The sequence below is a fragment of the Cornus florida genome, unplaced genomic scaffold, assembly GCF_030987335.1.
Source record: "Cornus florida cultivar Cherokee Brave unplaced genomic scaffold, ASM3098733v1 CherokeeBrave_3.0.0_Hap2_Chr06, whole genome shotgun sequence".
NCBI lineage: Eukaryota > Viridiplantae > Streptophyta > Magnoliopsida > Cornales > Cornaceae > Cornus > Cornus florida.
This window is the reverse complement of record NW_026775576.1, coordinates 22,386,888-22,404,927: the sequence shown is the minus strand read 5'-3', so window position 1 is coordinate 22,404,927 and position 18,040 is coordinate 22,386,888. Positions and strand designations below refer to the sequence as shown.

The 18,040-nt window shown below is 34.6% G+C and overlaps 1 protein-coding gene across 14 annotated transcripts in view; it reads left to right on the top strand.

The window, feature by feature from the left end:
* LOC132311180 (vegetative cell wall protein gp1-like) overlaps positions 1-17,197 on the top strand; it is a 33,804-nt gene extending 16,607 nt beyond the window's left edge. For 2 of the 14 annotated variants that reach the window (XM_059808957.1, XM_059808960.1), the window contains 13 exons: positions 3,064-3,120; positions 4,448-4,504; positions 4,811-4,867; positions 5,715-5,780; positions 6,478-6,543; positions 6,794-6,859; positions 8,075-8,323; positions 8,397-8,486; positions 11,503-11,697; positions 12,385-12,438; positions 13,648-13,704; positions 14,308-14,574; positions 16,939-17,197. In XM_059808957.1, the coding sequence (XP_059664940.1) occupies positions 3,064-3,120; positions 4,448-4,504; positions 4,811-4,867; positions 5,715-5,780; positions 6,478-6,543; positions 6,794-6,859; positions 8,075-8,323; positions 8,397-8,486; positions 11,503-11,697; positions 12,385-12,438; positions 13,648-13,704; positions 14,308-14,547 (1,254 nt within the window). In that variant the 3' untranslated portion in view covers positions 14,548-14,574; positions 16,939-17,197. Of the gene's footprint in view, positions 1-2,341; positions 2,399-3,063; positions 3,121-4,447; positions 4,505-4,810; positions 4,868-5,714; positions 5,781-6,477; positions 6,544-6,793; positions 6,860-8,074; positions 8,324-8,396; positions 8,487-11,502; positions 11,698-12,384; positions 12,439-13,647; positions 13,705-14,287; positions 14,575-16,938 lie in introns of all 14 variants that reach the window. The other 12 variants (XR_009482873.1, XM_059808953.1, XM_059808952.1 and 9 more) reach the window with 12 other exon arrangements.
* The last annotated feature ends 843 nt before the right edge of the window (positions 17,198-18,040 follow it).

Genomic DNA, 18,040 nt, shown 5'->3' with positions numbered 1-18,040 from the left:
GGATAACCATTTGGTTTCCCTATCACTACTCAAATCTTTATTATGATAGTTCTGGCCAACCCTTGACTGGATTAACTTGAAGAATTATATATTTCCCTTTGGGATGAGTTTTCGTTAAACTTAGTTTTTGTACTTGGTTCATTATCATTTCCCTGGCCAAGATTATATTTTCGTAAAATATATTTATGCTAATCCTTTTTGCAATAATTTATATTGTTTAGTTGTGTTATCCGAGTCCTCCTGGAGTTGGATCAATGGGCCCTCAAAGTTTTGCTCCACCCAGCCTCATGCAGATAAACTTCTATCCTTTCTGAGTTACATGTCATTCCTTGTCTGCTTCTTCTAAAAAGGGCTAGCCTAGTACATAAGGCTCCCTTATCTGCTTCTTATAAGAACTATAATACTTTCACTATGGGCAAATCCATTTGCTTCACATGGTTCTGGCACAGCAAGGACAAACAGCTTTGGGTTTGCAACAATTTTCGCTCGAGTTTTCTGTCAACTAAATTGTATTTAGGGTAAAGTGCAAACCCCCCTTGAACTATGCGTTTTTGCAAATAACCCCCCTGAACTACATAGTGTCTCCCTGAATTATTAATTTGTTGCAATTAAGGACAAACTGATCACAAAAGACTATTTTACCCTTTCTCATTAAATTTGTCATTTCTTATTAACTAGGAAAAAAATTATCATTCTGATTAAATTACTTTTATTATCTTTTCTCTTTTCTAAATATTTAATTATATCATTTACCTTAATTTTATTATTAGTATCAATTTATGATTAAAATGGAAAAATTTAAATAGACTTGTAACTTCCATTTTCTAAGAGCTTCTCCAACCGTTGTGTATATATTTTTGTGTAAATCTGATGTGTCAGAGTAGATTTACACAAAAATTTTGTACTACCTATTTTTAGCTCCAGTGGTTATTTTAAACCTTTTATGTAAAAAAATATCCCCCAATAACAACCAATCACGTGTCATACCCAAGGTCCTACATAACTTTTACAAACCTAGTTGATTCACTTTACTTTTTCGCGATTAAACCTCACGTCCCAATCCTCCTCAATTAGGAAAAAAATAATAATTTCCTTCTATATTTCACTTTCCCGTCCTGCCAATAGCAAACCTTTCTCGCCGCCACCAGAATTGTAACTTAATAACAAATAATAAAATAAGATTTAAGTATGTAGAAACTACATAATCAAAGGTTTTATATCAACAATTATACAAAAACGTGATCTAAAAAACCCCTAGAATCTACGACGATGATTGCAGAAGATAAGATCAAACGAAAGTGATGAATCAAACTATGTTTATTACAAAAAAAATAAATAAATAAAAGATGGTCGAGCAGGTCTTACCTTGCCGGTTGCAGATTCTTCTCTATGGTGCTCTAGAAAAGAGGGAAACAAAGAGGCGTAAAGGAATGAGAGATAAGAAAGAGAACAACGAGTGGGAAAGGGGGAGGAGAGAAAATATGCTTACGTGGCTGTGTAAAAGGGCTGTGTAAAATACACAACCCTTTTACACATTGGTGATGTGGCAGTGTATATCAACAGACTGCTGGAGATGAAAAAAAATTACAAATCATATGTGGCAGTGTATATTTTGCACAAAAGGGTTTTTTAATATATTGGTGGAACTCTAGGTTTTTTTAAAAATTATATATTTACCTCCATGGGAAAAAAATACCTTCTTTGTCATACAATATCTTCATGAAAAATTAATAAATTACTTGAATAAAAAATGCATTTTTTTTTTAATGCAATATATTCATGAAAAATTAAGAACGAACTTAAATTGTTTTAAAATTTTCTACTTAAGATTTAATTAAATAATTAATTCAAAAAATTAAAGGTAAATTTATGCAAATTTAATGGAGAATATGTCATCAAATTAGTATTAATTTTTTTCATAATTTATTTCAATAAGAAAAATAGATTAAGTACAATTCAATAAAAAAGGGCATTGTGGGCATTTAATGAAAATAGTCTAGGCATTGGGGAATGTTGCAACAAAATGTGATAGTTCAGGGTATATTATGCACAAAATCTAGTTCAAGTTGGTTATTTGCAAATTCGGACATAGTTCAAGGTTTTTTTTTTGCACTTTCCCTTGTATTTAGTATATTGTCAAAATCTTTATTATGACACTTTAGGCCAATCGTTGACTGGATTAACTTGGAAGAATTAAACATTTCCCTTTGGCATGAGTTTTTGTTCATCTTAATTAGTTTTAGTACTTGGTTCATTCTCTTTTCCCTGGCCAAGCATATAATAACATAAAATATATTTATGGCAATCCTTTTTACAATAATCTCTCTCTTTCCTATAAAAGTCTCCTGGAGTTGGATCAATGGGCACTCAAAGTTCTACTCCACCCTTCCTTATGCAGGTAAACATCTCTCCTTTCTGAGTTACATGGCAATCCTTATCTGATTCTTCTAAAAAGGGCTAGCCTAGTGCAAGAGGCTCCCTATAATTGGATTAACTTGAAGAATTATATATTTCCCTTTGGCATGAGATTATGTTCAACTAAATTAGTTCTACTACTTGCTTCATTCTCTTTTCCCCGCCCCAGATTATCATATCGTAAAATATATTTATAATCTTTTATCCCAACGTTGTTTAATTACAAATTTTGTGATTTTTTTTTTCACTTTTTTATTATTTATTTTTAATTATAAATTTGTTTAACCTAAGATATGTGCTGCTCACATATTTTCCATTAATTTTGGGTCATTTTCAATGTATTGAAACATGGGCTGTTTTACTTTGGATTGAGTTTTCAGTCAATTAAATTGAATTTAGGATATTGTCAAAATCTATATTATGATGGTTCTGGCCAACCTTTGACTGGATTAACTTGAATTATATTATTTCCCTTTGGGATGGGTTATTGTTCAACTTAATTAGTTTTAGTACTTGGTTCGTTATCATTTCCCTGGCCAAGATTATAATATCGTAAAATATGTTTATGCTAATCCTTTTCACAATAATTTATATTGTTTAACCGTGTTATTTTTGGCCTCCCCCCCCCCTCTCTCTCTACTGTAAAAGCCACCTAGAGTTGGATCAATGGGCACTCAAACTTCTTTTCAACACTTCCATATGCAGGTAAACTTCTCTCCTTTCTGAGTTACATGTCATTTCTTCTCTGCTTCTTCTAAAAAGGGCTAGCCTAGTGCACGAGGCTCCCATATCTGCTTCTTATAAGATCTATCATATGTTCGCTATGAGCCAATCCATATGCTGTACGTGGTTCTGGCACAGCAAGGACAGGAAACTTTTGGTTCGCAACAATATTGGCTTGAGTTTTCAGTCGACTAAATTGAATTTAGGATATTGTCAAAATTTTTTATAATGACAGTTCTGGCCAATCTTTGACTGGATTAACTCGAAGAATTATATATTTCCTTTTGGCATCAGTTTTTGTTCAACTTAATTAGTTTTAGTACTTGGTTCATTCTCTTTTCCCTTCCCAAGATTATAATAACTTAAAATATATTTATAATCTTTTTATCCCAATGTTGTTTTAATAACAAATTATATGAATTTTTTTTTTTTTTCACTCTTTTTATTTTTGTTAATAAAAAATTTGTTTAAGCTAATAAGATTTGTGCTACTCACATAATTTCCATTAATTTTTGGTCATTTTCAATTTATTGAAACATGGGATGTTTTACTTTGGCTTTAGTTTTCAGTCAACTAAATTGAATTTAGGATATTGTCAAAATCTTTATTATGATAGTTTTGGCCAATCTTGGATTGGATTAACTTGTAGAATTATATATTTCCCTTTGGGATGAGTTTTTGTTCAACTTAATTTGTTTTAGTACTTGGTTCATTATCATTTCCCTGGCCAAGATTATAATATTGTAAAATATGTATATGCTAATCCTTTGTTACCTGTGGGGTGTGCACCCCTTTGTTTTTGGCCCAAGTTCTACTCCACCTTTCATGTCATTCCTTATCTGCTCCTTCTAAAAAAGGCTAGCATAGTGCACGAGGCTCCCTTATCTGCCTTCTTATAAGTTCTATAATATTTTCACTATGAGCGAATCCATTTGCTACACTTTCTTCTGACACAGCAAGGACTGGCAACTTTGGGTTCGCAACAATTTTGGCTCGAGTTTTCAGTCAATTAAATTAAATTTAGAATATTGTCAAAATCCTTATTTTGACAATTCAGGCCAATCCTTGACTGGATTAACTTGAAGAATTATATATTTCCGTTCGGCATAATTGTTTGTTCAACTTAATTAGTTTTAGTAGTTGGTTCATTCTCTTTTCCCTGGCCCAAATTATAATATCGTAAAATATATTTATGCTAATCCTTTTTTCAATAATTTATATTGTTTAGCTGTGTTATTTTGGCCTCTAAATATCCCCCCCCCCCCCCCCGGTTCCCCCCCTTTTTCTCTTTGTCTCTCCTGTAAAAAAGCCTCCTGGAGTTGGAACAATGGGCCCTCAAAGTTCTGCTCCACCGTTCACTATGCAGGTAAACTTGTCTCCTTTCTGAGTTACATGCCATTGCTTATCTGCCTAAAAAGGGCTAGCCTAGTGCATGAGGCTCCCTTATCTGGATTAACTTGAAGAATTATATATTTCCCTTTGGCATGAGTGTTTGTTCAACTTAATAAATTTTAGTAGTTGGTTCATTCTCTTTTCCCTGGCCCAGATTATAATATCGTAAAATATATTTATGCTAATCCTTTTTACAACAATTTATCTTGTTTAACTGTGTTATTTTGGCCTCTAAATATTCCCCACACCCCCCCGGGTCTCTTTCTCTCTCCGGTAAAAGCCTCCTGGAGTTGGAACAATGGGCCGTCAAAATTTTGCTCCACCGTTCCCTATGCAGGTAAACTTCTCTCCTTTCTGAGTTACATGTCATTGCTTATTTGCTTCTTATAAGATCTATTATATGTTCACTATTAGCCAATCCATTTGCTACGTGGTTCTGGCACATCAAGGACAGGAAACTTTTGGTTGGAAACAATTTTGGCTTTAGTTTTGAGTCGACTAAATTGAATTTCTGATATTGTCAAAATCTTTATAATGACAGTTCTGGCCAATCTTTGATTGGATTAACTTGAAGAATTATATATTTCCCTTTGGCATCAGTTTTTGTTCAACTTAATTAGTTTTAGTACTTGGTTTATTATCATTTCCCTGGCCAATATTATAATATTGTAAAATATGTATATGCTAATCCTTTGTTACCTGTGGGGTGTGCACCCCTTTATTTTTGGCCCTCAAAGTTCTGCTCCACCTTTCATCTCATTCCTTATCTGCTTCTTCTAAAAAAGGCTAGCATAGTGCACGAGGCTCCCTTTTCTGCCTTCTTATAAGTTCTATGATATTTTCACCATGAGCAAATCAATTTGCTACACTTTGTTCTGACACAGCAAGGACTGGCAACTTTGGGTTCGCAACAATTTTGGCTCGAGTTTTTAGTCAATTTAGGATATTGTCAAAATCCTTATTCTGACAATTCAGGCCAATCCTTGACTGGATTAACTTGAAGAATTATATATTTCCCTTCGGCATGAGTGTTTGTTCAACTTAATTAGTTTTAATAGTTGTTCCATTCTCTTTTCCCTGGCCTAGATTATAATATCGTAAAATGTATCTATGCTAATCCTTTTTACAGTAATTTATATTGTTTAGCTGTGTTACCCCGGTCGTCTCTCTCTCACCTGTAACAGCCTACTAGGCCTCTTGGAGTTGGAACAATGGGCCCTCAAAGTTCTGCTCCACCGTTCCCCATGCAGGTAAACTTCTCTCCTTTCTGAGTTACATGTCATTGCTTATCTGCTTCTTCTAAAAAGGGCTAGCCGAGTGCATGAGGCTCCCTTATCTACTTATAAGCTCTATAATATTCACTTTGAGCCAATCTATTTGCTCCACGTGGTTCTGGCACATCAAGGACAGGAAACTTTTGGTTCGAAACAATTTTGGCTTGAGTTTTCAGTCGACTAAATTGAATTTCTGATATTGTCAAAATCTTTATAATGACAGTTCTGGCCAATCTTTGACTGGATTAACTTGAAGAATTATATATTTCCCTTTGACATGAGTTTTTGTTCTACTTAATTAGTTTTAGTACTTGATTTATAATCATTTCCTTGGCCAAGATTATAATATCGTAAAATAGGTATATGCTAATCCTTTGTTACCTGCGGGGTGTGCACCCCTTTGTTTTTGGCCCTCAAAGGGCTAGCCTAGTGCATGAGGCTCCCTTATCTGGATTAACTTGAAGAATTATATATTTCCCTTCGGCATGAGTGTTTGTTCAACTTAATAAGTTTTAGTAGTTGGTTCATTCTCTTTTCCCTGCCCAGATTATAATATTGTAAAATATATTTATGCTAATCCTTTTTACAGTTATTTATATTGTTTAGCTGTGTTATTTTGGCCTCTAAATATTCCCTCCCCCTTCCTTTTGTTTCTTTCTCTCACCTGTAAAAGCCTCCTGGGCTTTCTGGAGTTGGAACAATGGGACCTCAAAGTTTTGCTCCACCGTTCCCTATGCCGGTAAACTTATTTCCTTTCTGAGTTAACTTGAAAAATTATATATTTCCCTTCGGCATGAGTGTTTGTTCAACTTAATTAGTTTTAGTAGTTGGTTCATTCTCTTTTCCCTGGCCCAGATTATAATATGGTAAAATATATTTATGCTAATCCTTTTTACTATAATTATATTGTTTAGCTGTTTTATTTTGGCCTCTAACACCACCCCACCCCCCCCATCTCCCTCCCTCCCTCCCTCCCTCTCCTGTAAAAGCCTCCTAGGCCTCCTGGAGTTGGAACAATGGACCCTCAAAGTTCTGCTCCGCCGTTTCCTATGCAGGTAAACTTCTCTCTTTTCTGAGTTACATGTCATTGCTTATCTGCTTCTTCTAAAAAGGGCTAGCCTAGTGCACGAGGCTCCCTTATCTGCTTCTTATAAGATCTATAATATGTTCACTTTGAGCCAATCCATTTGCCACACGCGGTTCTAGCACATCAAGGACAGGAAACTTTTTGTTCGCAACAATTTTGGCTTGAGTTTTCAGTCGACTAAATTGAATTTTGGATATTGTCAAAATCTTTATAATGACAGTTCTGGCCAATCTTTGTCTGGATTAACTTGAGGAATTATATATTTCCCTTTGGCATGAGTTTTGTTCAACTTAATTAGTTTTAGTACATGGTTCATTCTCTTTTCCCTGCCCAAGATTTTAATATCGTAAAATATATTTATAATCTTTTATCCCAACGTTTTAATTACAAATTGTATGAACTTTTTTTTGTCAGTTTTATTTATTTATTTATTTTAATTATAAATTTATTTAAGCTAAGATTTGTGCTGCTCACATATTTTCCATTAATTTTTGGTCATTTTCAATGTATTGAAACATGGGCTGTTTTACTTTGGCTTGAGTTTTCAGTCAACTAAATTGAGTTTAGGATATTGTCAAAATCTTTATAATGACAGTTCTGGCCAATCTGACTGGATTAACTTGAAGAATTATATATTTCCCTTTGGGACGAGTTTTTGTTCAACTTAATTAGTTTTAATACTTGATTCAGTATCATTTCCCTGGCCAAGATTATAATATCGTAAAATATATTTATGCTAATCCTTTTTGCAATAATCTATATTGTTTAGCAGTGTTATCCTAATGCAAGAACAGGAAACTTTTGGTTCGCAACAATTTTGGCTTGAGTTTTCAGTCGACTAAATTGAATTTAGGATATTGTCAAAATCTTTATTTTGGCAGTTCAGACCAATCTTTGACTGGATTAACTTGAAGAATTATATATTTCCCTTTGGCATGAGTTTTTGTTCAACTTAATTAGTTTTAATACTTGGTTCAGTCTCTTTTCCCTGCGCAAGACTATAATATCAGAAAATATATTTGTGCTAATCCTTTTGACCATAATTTATATTGTTTGTCTTCGTTATTTTGGCCTCTAAATATTTCTCTCTCCCCATCCCCCAGCCCCCACCCCCATCATTCTTTGACTGCTTCTTATAAGTTCTATAATATTTTCACTATTAGTAAATCCATTTGCTACACAGGTGATTCTGGCAGAGCAAGGACATGCAACTTTGGGTTCGCAACTATTTTGTTCATTTTGGCATGGTAGATCTTTACCTAATGTTGGGATGCCTTTTAGTTTGGATCAGCCTCTGCTGTTTTCTCAACCAATGCAGCAATTACCTCCAAGGCTTGGCCAGCCAAACATACGACAGACCCAGCAGACTGGTTTAGGTGGTCCTGGAGCACCTTTCTCATCCTATAGTGGAAGTTTCTCCTCATCGCATACTGTAAGTAATTCAAATTTGTGTACTATTTTGAGTTTCAGATTGCCATTAACTTCAAAATGGTTTGTGATTTCAGTCTGCATCATCTTCTTTTGGCCAGCAAACAAATGTTACACCTGTGCAGGTGACTGGGCAACAACCCTCAGTTACTGCTGCAACAGTTCCAGTAAGTCAGAATTCACCCTGCATTGAATTCTTTTTAGTATTTATCATCTTAGATCTTCTCTGTTGTTTGTACAATGTCCTTATGTTTCCTTGATACTGGCCACTTGAATGGTATTTGTTAATTCAACTCTCGAGAGTTAAATTTGCATAGGATATCAGAGAAGCCGCATGGAACTATTATTAAATATTTCAGTTGAGTGGTTATTTAAGAAATACAAAGTCTAAGCTCCTTGTTTTCCACTTTATGGGGGTTAAAGAGTCAGCCAGAGCTGATTAGGGTTCAAATAAGGCGTAAAAAAACTGCAAGTCAAATCTGGCATTTTAGTGCAAATTTGATGTTGTGAGAGTGACATAAAGAACTCTGCTGTTACCAGCAACTGGTATGAGGATTCTAGCGTGTATCTTTCTTTGGCAAAGCTCATCCTCCCTTTTCACCTCCTTCGTCTTTTTAAGGGTACCTAGACCAAAGCTGATGTATATTTTGGATCATGTTTCAGGATGTTGAGCCCCCTACCCTTGAAGTGCAATAAGACAGTCTCTTTGGAGAAGGTTTACTTGATATTTTTGAAGGTGTCGTGTATAACATCATCTGAGTGGTGGCATTGGCGTCCGTTTGATGCATTAAATTGTTGAGTTTCTTTGTAAAGCATGAGCATTATAAGCTTTCTTTTCGTGTAGTTTTAGCCTTTGGAAATTGGAAATGGCAGTTCTGCATTTGTATATTCACTTATTTTTGTTTATGTAAATACAAAAAGTTTGGTGTTAAACAACGTTACCTCACTGCAACTTCTTGTCTCCTACTTATTGTTTTGCTTTCCTCCTGTATATGCAGAGAATGACTATCTGTCTCCTTCCTTCTTTTTTTTTTTTTGAGTGGAACAAAATGAGGATGGCATTGTACAAACCAAATTCTCACATGTTTGAATGAATTCCAAGGGACATGAATTTGGGATACTTTGTTTTTAGGTTCCTATGGATACATATTTTCAACGTATATATGTTTCTAGTGGCTGTGTGTAAACTCTGTTGGAGTAAATAAGCTAATGTGAATTGTTTTACATATAAGGCATTTTGATCTTCATTTTACCCAAATTTGTGCAATTGTGCATGTAAATTGTTCTGAATCCCTTTTGTTTATATAGTAGTAATTATTTGATTCTTCACCCTTCTGGACTAGTTGTTCGTTGTTGTCTTTAGAACATTCACGTGTGTTAATTATGGACCATATTAAATTTTTTTAATACATGAATTTCTTTTTCTCCCGGCGTTGCTTCCTAATAGATAGACTTCTTTTAGTGTTTGCTTTAAGCTTAGCTCTTATTTTATATGTAGTTTTCTTGCATTGATTCTCTAATCTGTTTAGACTTTCGCTCGATTCATTCTATATTTTTTGTGGGGTTCAAATTTTCCTAGTTTTTCTTATATCTTATGGAGGAATCCTATGCACCGTGAAAATCAGAGTTTGGTTCTCTTAAAGAAGGTCCATATAATGTAAATTGTATATTTCTCTAGTCATCCTGCAATGTCTGCCTTGTCTTAGTGTTTGTTTGGACCAAACTTGTTCATTTTGTTTTGTATTGATGGTATATAACGGTAGAGAAAAGCTCAATAACATTAGGATTTCAAGAGAATCACATTGTGGGTGAAATGATACCCTCAATGGATTGATAGCGGGCAAAAAAGGGATCATTCTGATCACAAGTTCATTAGCAGTTTTCTGAAATTTCACCCTTTCAAAGTCTCTTCGTCTTAACATGCTCATCTTCACTAAAGTATGCAATATTACTGATGTGATCTTGGAGTTACTAATCTAGTTGCAAGTATTGTATAGTCACTAATGTTGTGATCAGGGTTTTCATTCTGATATGTTTTTAAAATCTGTGGAGGAAAACATCAAAATTGTGAAATCTTGAAATAGAAAATAACTGTAATGGGTTGATTCTTCATGTACATCAGCTGTTATGTCTGTTTCACAATAGTAGGTTTTGAACTTAATAGTATATAGTCTCTAATTCGATGAATTTTGTGAAATTTGAGTTTTGAGCATAGTTTGACATGATATCAACAGAAAGAGACGTTCTTCGTTATTTAGAACTACTAAATATTTTGTTGGTAAAAACGGAATGCATTTTCATTCAGATTCAGAAAAAAATTGAAGTGTTAATGATTGAATAGAAAGGCTTGCAATTAAGTGTAAATGCGGGGTGTGTAAATATTGATTCTGCAATCAATAGCTCTAAAGCATATCATACCAAGCCTATCAGAAAATGTTTGAGATATCTTAAAGCTTTAACTTAAAACGGTGCAGTTTCCTAAATTCTATTTAAAAATTAGCTGAAGTGGTTTAATATAGGCCGCAGATGTTTCATACATGCCACGTCATTCGGTGGAGAATTCAATTTAGGATAACTTAGAGGATCCAAGTCCATTTTCTTCCACACACACCAAACTATAGTTTTGAGGGCTGATCATGTTTACTGCCATTTTGTATTTGTATTTCCCTGTTATCAAAATTGTTACCATTCGTTGATGCTATTATTGTTGTTGTTATTAGGGTCGCAAGCGAAAAACACCCTTTTGGTATGCATATAATGTATAACCCCCTATACGTTCTTAACAGTCCCTAATCTTTGGTGCGAACGAGGGCCTGTTGTCAGTGGACCGATTAAAAGACTAAAGTGCCCTTATGTATTTGAAAAAAAAAAGGTGAAAAACAAAGTAAATGTAAAATGACCAAAGTGCCCTAACCAATAGCGACTTCGTATCGAGCGGGTAATAGGGCATTTTGGGGAGACCAAAAGCGTATTTTAGAGAATCTATTACTTATTATACTTAAATGTGTACGAAGTAAGCCCTTTACCCATTTTTTTAAAACTTAACGAACTTATATACCCAAATAAAGGTTAGGGGTGTTATTTTACCCAAAATTTTAAACATTAGGGATGTTTTTCTCACTTTACCCTTGTTATTATTATGATTAGATATTATTTATATTGTTATTTTTTATATTGTCTTAGATAACGCAATCAATACAAGTATCATTACTAGAGGCCGCGGATGTTATTGGGGTTGGTGGAGCCAATGTTGCTTACATTCACCAGACTAGTGGAGCAAATCTAATTGTGTCAGAGACCGAGGGTGTTCCTGAACAGATGACTATTGAAATGGAAGGCACCTCTTCAGAAGTTGATAATGCTGAACGACTTATACAGGTTAGTGCTTTCAATTTTAGCAGCTCACCCTGCTGCCTGTGGTGGAAGTGAAATGGTTTTTGGCACTAGCATCACTTATTATTATTATTGTTATTATGCATTTCATTAGTATAAAAGAGATGAGTAATCTGAATCATTACGCTTATTATTTTCTCATTAGACATGGTTACATGTTACAATTGTCACCATTTGTGATACTAAACTGTCAACTTCCGGCACCAGGGATTTCCTCAATCCATCAGATTAGTGTCCGTTATCCTTTAAAGAGATCAAATAGAATGAGAAAATATTGTTTACTGCATTGTATTAGAGATCATCTTTTGTTACTTTGTACAGGTGGTCTTATTGGTAATTGTCCGTGTTACAAATTCCCTTATTTATTTTTTAAATCGGAAATTTATATTAGTCATGGAACTCGTTATATTCTTCAATGAAGAAATTTATTGTACAAGCTTTCTTTTCACCTGAAACACTTTGGAAGGGGAAAAAATAATAAATAGAAGTAAAGCTTGGATGGTTTTTCTTTACCCTCTTGGTATCACCTTCCTCCTCGGGGGGAGGGAGGTTGAGGTTTCAATTTCTGAATAGTGAATGTGTATGAGTACCTTACCCAGTCCCTTAACCCCACCCCACCACCAATCAACCGGAAAAAAAACCCCTTTGTGATATGAATATTTATTGCTGCAGGAGTTTATTAAGAACGGAACCAGCTCCAAGCATCGAAAGCGTCTACAAGGACTGGTACGTACCCATCATCTTCATTTGCATCTGAGCCATTGGGGGAGGGTATGAAACTTTTAAGTTATAGATTCTGGTAGAACTAATCATATTTCCTGTCTTGGACTCCCTGGAACTACATTGTAGAATGATCTTGTGGTAGTCAATATTGTAAGGAGAAAAACTTATTTTTATGAAGACCTGTTTGACCAACTCCCATACAGAGAACAAAGAAAAATATTGTGTGCCGGCAGTGATTAGCTCGTGCTTTCTTGTGTATGTTTCCTTTTTCAAGTTTTTGCTTGCATATACTAAAATAGGAATTAGTTTTTAATGTAATCAAGGTTTTAATGACATAATAGTGAAATTTTGAATCTTGTGGCCATGCCCATTGGCAAAGAAATCCTTATTTAGTGATTGGTATTGTGAAGTGAAATTCTAAGGCAGCTAATCACATTTTATGGAAGTTGGTCGTCATCACTGTAAATGAATGTTATTTCTTGTAAGGTTTTGTTCTCTAAATGGTGAGGATTTGGACTTAACCAACTTGAACTAAAAGAGGCTGGCTTTGGCATGCTTCTACATATTAATGAGTAAGTGATGATGATGAGGTCATAAAATAATCAGATATAACTTTTGAACTACTAATTTTTATTATTCTATGTTAATAAGTGGTTAATAATTAACACATCCGCTTTGGATCATAAGTGATCAGTGGATGATTGATATTCAAGCTTTAACAAGTAGATAAATCAACGTCAATTTTCAGACTTTTTGTCTTCTGTTTTTTTCCCTTCCCAATTGTAAGACATTAAATAGCATTAGAATAAAGATGTACCGTATCAGTGTAGTTCATTTGCTACACGTGGTTCTGGCACAGCAAGGACAGGCAACTTTGGGTTCGCAACAATTTTGCCTTGAGTTTTCAGTCAACTAAATTGTATTTAGGATATTGTTAAAATCTTTATTATGACACTTCAGGCCAATCTTTGACTGGATAAACTTGAAGAAAATAATATTTCCCTTTGGCATGAGTTTTGGTTCATGTTAATTAGTTTTAGTACTTGGTTCACTCTCTTTTCCCTGGCCAAGATTATAATATTATAAATTGTATTTTGCTAATCCTTTTTACAATAATTTATATTGTTTAGCCGTGTTTTTTTGGCCTCTAAATATTTCTCTCCCCCCTCCCCCCCTCCCCTTTTTTCATCTCTCTGTCTCCCCTGTAAAAAGCATCCTGGAGTTGGATCAATGGGTACTCAAAGTTATGCTCCAACGTTCCCTATGCAGGTAAGCTTCTCTCCTTTCTGAGTTATATGTCATTCTTTGTCTGCTTCTTCTTAAATGGGCTAGCCTAGTGCACGAGGCTCCCTTATTTGCTTCTTATAAGATCTATAATATGTTCACTATGAGCAAATCAATTTGCTAGATGTGGTTCTGCAGAGCAAGAACAGGAAACTTTGGGCTCGCAACAATTTTGGCTTGAGTTTTCTGTCGACTAAATTGAATTTAGGATATAGTCAAAATCTTTATTATGACTGTTCAGACCAATCTTTGACTGGATTAACTTGAATAATTATATATTTTCCTTTGGCATGAGTTTTTGTTCAACTTAATTAGTTTTAGTACTTGGTTCATTCTCTTTTCCCTGCCCAATATTAAAATATCGTAAAATATATTTCTGCTAATCCTTTTTACAATAATTTATATTGTTTAGCTGTGTTATTTTGGCCTCTAAATATTTCTCTCCCTCCCCCCTCCCTTCCTCTCTTCCTCCGCATCATTCCTTATCTGCTTCTTCTATAAAGGGCTAGCCTAGTGCACAAGGCTCCCTTATCTGCTTCTTATAAGATCTATAATATTTCACTCTCAGCAAATCCATTTGCTACACAGGGGGTTCTGTCACAGCAAGGACATGCACCTTTGGCTTCGCAACAATTTTATTGTTCAGGTTCACATGGTATATCTTCACCTAATGTTGGGATGCCTTTTAGTCTGGGTCTGGGTCAGCCTATGCTGTTTTCTCAACCAATGCAGCAATTGCCTACAAGGCATGGCCTGCCACTGCCAAACATACCACAGACTGAGCAAACTTTTTTAGGTTGTACTGGAACACCTTTCTCGTCATCCTAGAGTGGAAGTTTCTCCTCATCGCATACGGTAAGTAATTCAAATTTGTGTACTATTTTGAGTTCCAGATTGCCATTAACTTCATAATGGTTTGTGATATCAGTCTGCATCATCTTCTTTAAGTACAATAAGACAGTCTCTTTGGAGAAGTTTTACTTGATATTTTGAAAGGTGTCGTGTATAACGTCATCTGAGTGGTGGCATTGGCGCCCGTTTGACGCATTGAATTATTGAGTTTCTTTGTAAAGCATTAGCATTATAAGCTTTCTTTTCCTCTAATTGTAGCCTTTGGAAATTGGAAATGGCAGTTCTGCATTTGTATATTCACTTATTTTTGTTTATGTAAATGCGAAAAGTTTGGTGTTAAACAACGTTACCTCACTGCAACTTCTTGTCTCCTACTTATTGTTTTGCTTTCCTCTTGTATTTGCAGAGAAATGACTATCAGTCTCCTTTTCTTCTTTTTCCTTCTTGAGTGAATTAATTTTTCTTTGAGGGGAACAAAACGAGAATGGCATTGTACAAACCACATTCTCACGTTTGAATGAATGCCAAGGGACATGAATTTGGGATACTTTGTTTTTAGGTTCCTGTGGATGCATATATTTAATGTATATATGTTTCTAGTGGCTGTGTGTAAACTCTGTTGGAGTAAATAAGCTATAATGTGAATTGTTTTACGTTTAAGACATTTTGATCTTCATTTTACGTGAATTTGTGCAATTGTGCACATAAAATTGTTGTGAATCCCTTTTGTTTATATAGTAGTAATTATTTGATTCTTCACCCTTCTGGACTAGTTGTTCAGGTTTTGTCGTCTTTAGAACATTCACGTGTGTTAATTATGGACCATACTACTTTTTTTTGATACATGAATTTCTTTTTCTTTCGGCATTGCTCCCTAATAGATAGACTTCTTTTAGTGTTTGCTTTAAGCTTAGCTCTTATTTTATATGTAGTTCTCTTGCAATGATTCTCTAATCTGTTTAGACTTTCGTTCGATTCATTCTATATTTTGTGGGGTTCAAATTTTCCAAGTTTTTCTTATATCTTATGGAGGAATCCTATTGAAATATCCCGGATTTTTCTGGATTTTTCGGTATTTTATTTTTATTTATTTTTCGTACATTGTTTTGCGCATCATGTGGGTCTCGGTGATTTTATTGCATATATTTATTTATTTATATGAGCATGTGATGTGTTTGCAAATATATGGATGTACATATATATATATATATATACATATATATATATATATATGGATGGTTAGTGAGAAGAGAGATTATTTGGCATATCAGAGATTAAAGTTAGTACAAGCCGCATGGTGGTAATTGTGAGGGTCAAAGAATGTGACCCATGGGTTGGCTAGTCTTGGATGACCCTTTAGTCATTTTTTGAACGTCACAATCTTCACTCTCTTCTCCCTCTGGGCCACCACTCTCCCTCTCTTCATTTTTCTCTCTCTCTATATTTCTATCTTGTCTCTTTGATCTTGCAAGTTTCAGCAAGAATTGGCCCAAACCATAGTTAGGAAAGTGGTAGAGGTTGACAAGGGCTACATTTTGGCACCGGTCTTGCATCATTTTGGTGGGATTTTGAGTTAGGGTCTAAGGGCTTTGGTTACTCCATTTGCGGTAGGAAGTCTAAATTGCAATGTCTTTAATCTTTGTGGATTCTTATTTGTATATGTGTTTGAGAAGCATGATTATGTGTTACATCTTTGTTCTTGTAATATGAAATTCCTTGATTTGGTTGTTGCTATACATAAATCATGATATGGATGTATTAATTTGGTTTATTCAAGTTGAAGCATGCTAAGTTTGATGTTGCTGAAAGTTAATTTCCTTGAGAAATGTGAATGATTTGATGTATAGCATGCATTTCATGAACATTGGTTGGGTTCATGGGTTGGAAAGAGTTGATGAAATGGTTTTTGAAAAGTTTTTTTTGAGAAATTGGTTTGAAATTGAAAGGTTTTTTAGAAAAGGTTTTGTGAAAACTGGGCGCCTCGAAGTTGCCATGTGGTCCGGTGAGCTACCTAGGCCTCAAATGATGCTAGGAAGATGCCTTAGGTCAATGATAGCTAGTCAATTCCCTTTGTAACACCTAGGAGATGCCTAGGGTCGGGTTGTGTTAACATTTTCGGTGTGAGCTGTATTTGGACGGAATTGGTTTTGGAAAATGGGGAGAGTGCATCTTATGACATTTCTTTTCATCATTTGAAAGGCACGGAAATTAAAGTGTACGTTGGATTATTATTTTCCCCCGTTTCATATGATCCCCTTCTATTGTTTTCCCTTGCTTTGGGTGTGATTCACGAGATTACAAAATGTGTATTTTAGGCTATCTATTGAATCGTTGTGCTCACCCCATATTTTAACACTTTCATGACAGGGCAAGGATGTTGTAGATGATGCACCCCCGGTAAGCTTAGATGTAGATTGATGAATATTTTGGTATCTTTTGTAAAGGCCTTCTTTTGACGATTGACTATTTGTAATGACCTTATTCTTTTGTCGACTTCCATGTGAAGAAGTATTTTCCATGTGAAGAAGTATTTATGGCCACGGAGGCCTTTAATTGTAATCTTACTCTTCTGGATACAATTTCATTTATGGTTAATTTAATGTAGATAAAAGTGTGGTTTTATCTATGGGTTATTTGCATGTTGAATTGTGTTGGGAAAGGGTTAGAGTTTTGATCAAATCTCATAAGCCCAGGAACCCATCCGACCAATTAGATGAGTGATCTAAATGTTTGTAAGAAATTTACAAAATTCTCATTTTCTGGTAACAGTGTGATTTTATCCATGGGTTATTTGCATGTTGAATTGTGTTGGGAAAGGGTTAGAGATGAGTTTTGATCAAATCTCATAAGCCTAGGAAACCATCCGACCAATTAGATGAGTGATCTAAATGTTTTTAAGAAATTTACAAAATTCTCATTTTCTGGTGTAAGCCAAGTAACCGGTTAGATGATCCCATTAAACAGGTTACGTGAGCTAAGTAATCAATTTTCAAATCTGTTTTCAAATTGATTACGTGATCAATTTTCAAATTGATTACGTGAGCTAAGTAATCAATTTTCAAATTTGTTGAAATTTTCAAATCTGCACGTTCACTGTCCCAAGCCAGTAACTGATTAGATGAATTCATGTAATTGCTTAGATGAGTTATCTAATTAGTTAGATGAGTCATCTAATCGGTTAGATGAATTCATGTAATTGCTTAGATGGGTTATCTAATTAGTTAGATGAGTCATCTAATCGGTTTGTTGGTCTTGGCCGTATGCATGCTCATTGGATTAGACCATCTAGCCAGGTATGGCTAGAAAGATGTTTGAATGTAACCGGTTAGTGCAAAGCATATAATGGCTATAGAAAAATGACCATTTTACTCATAATAGTTTAGAAGTTATTAATGTATTAAATGATTTTTTTGTCTTTTTTTTGGGTTTTAAATTATTATTTGACCACGATAAATGACTATTATATCCT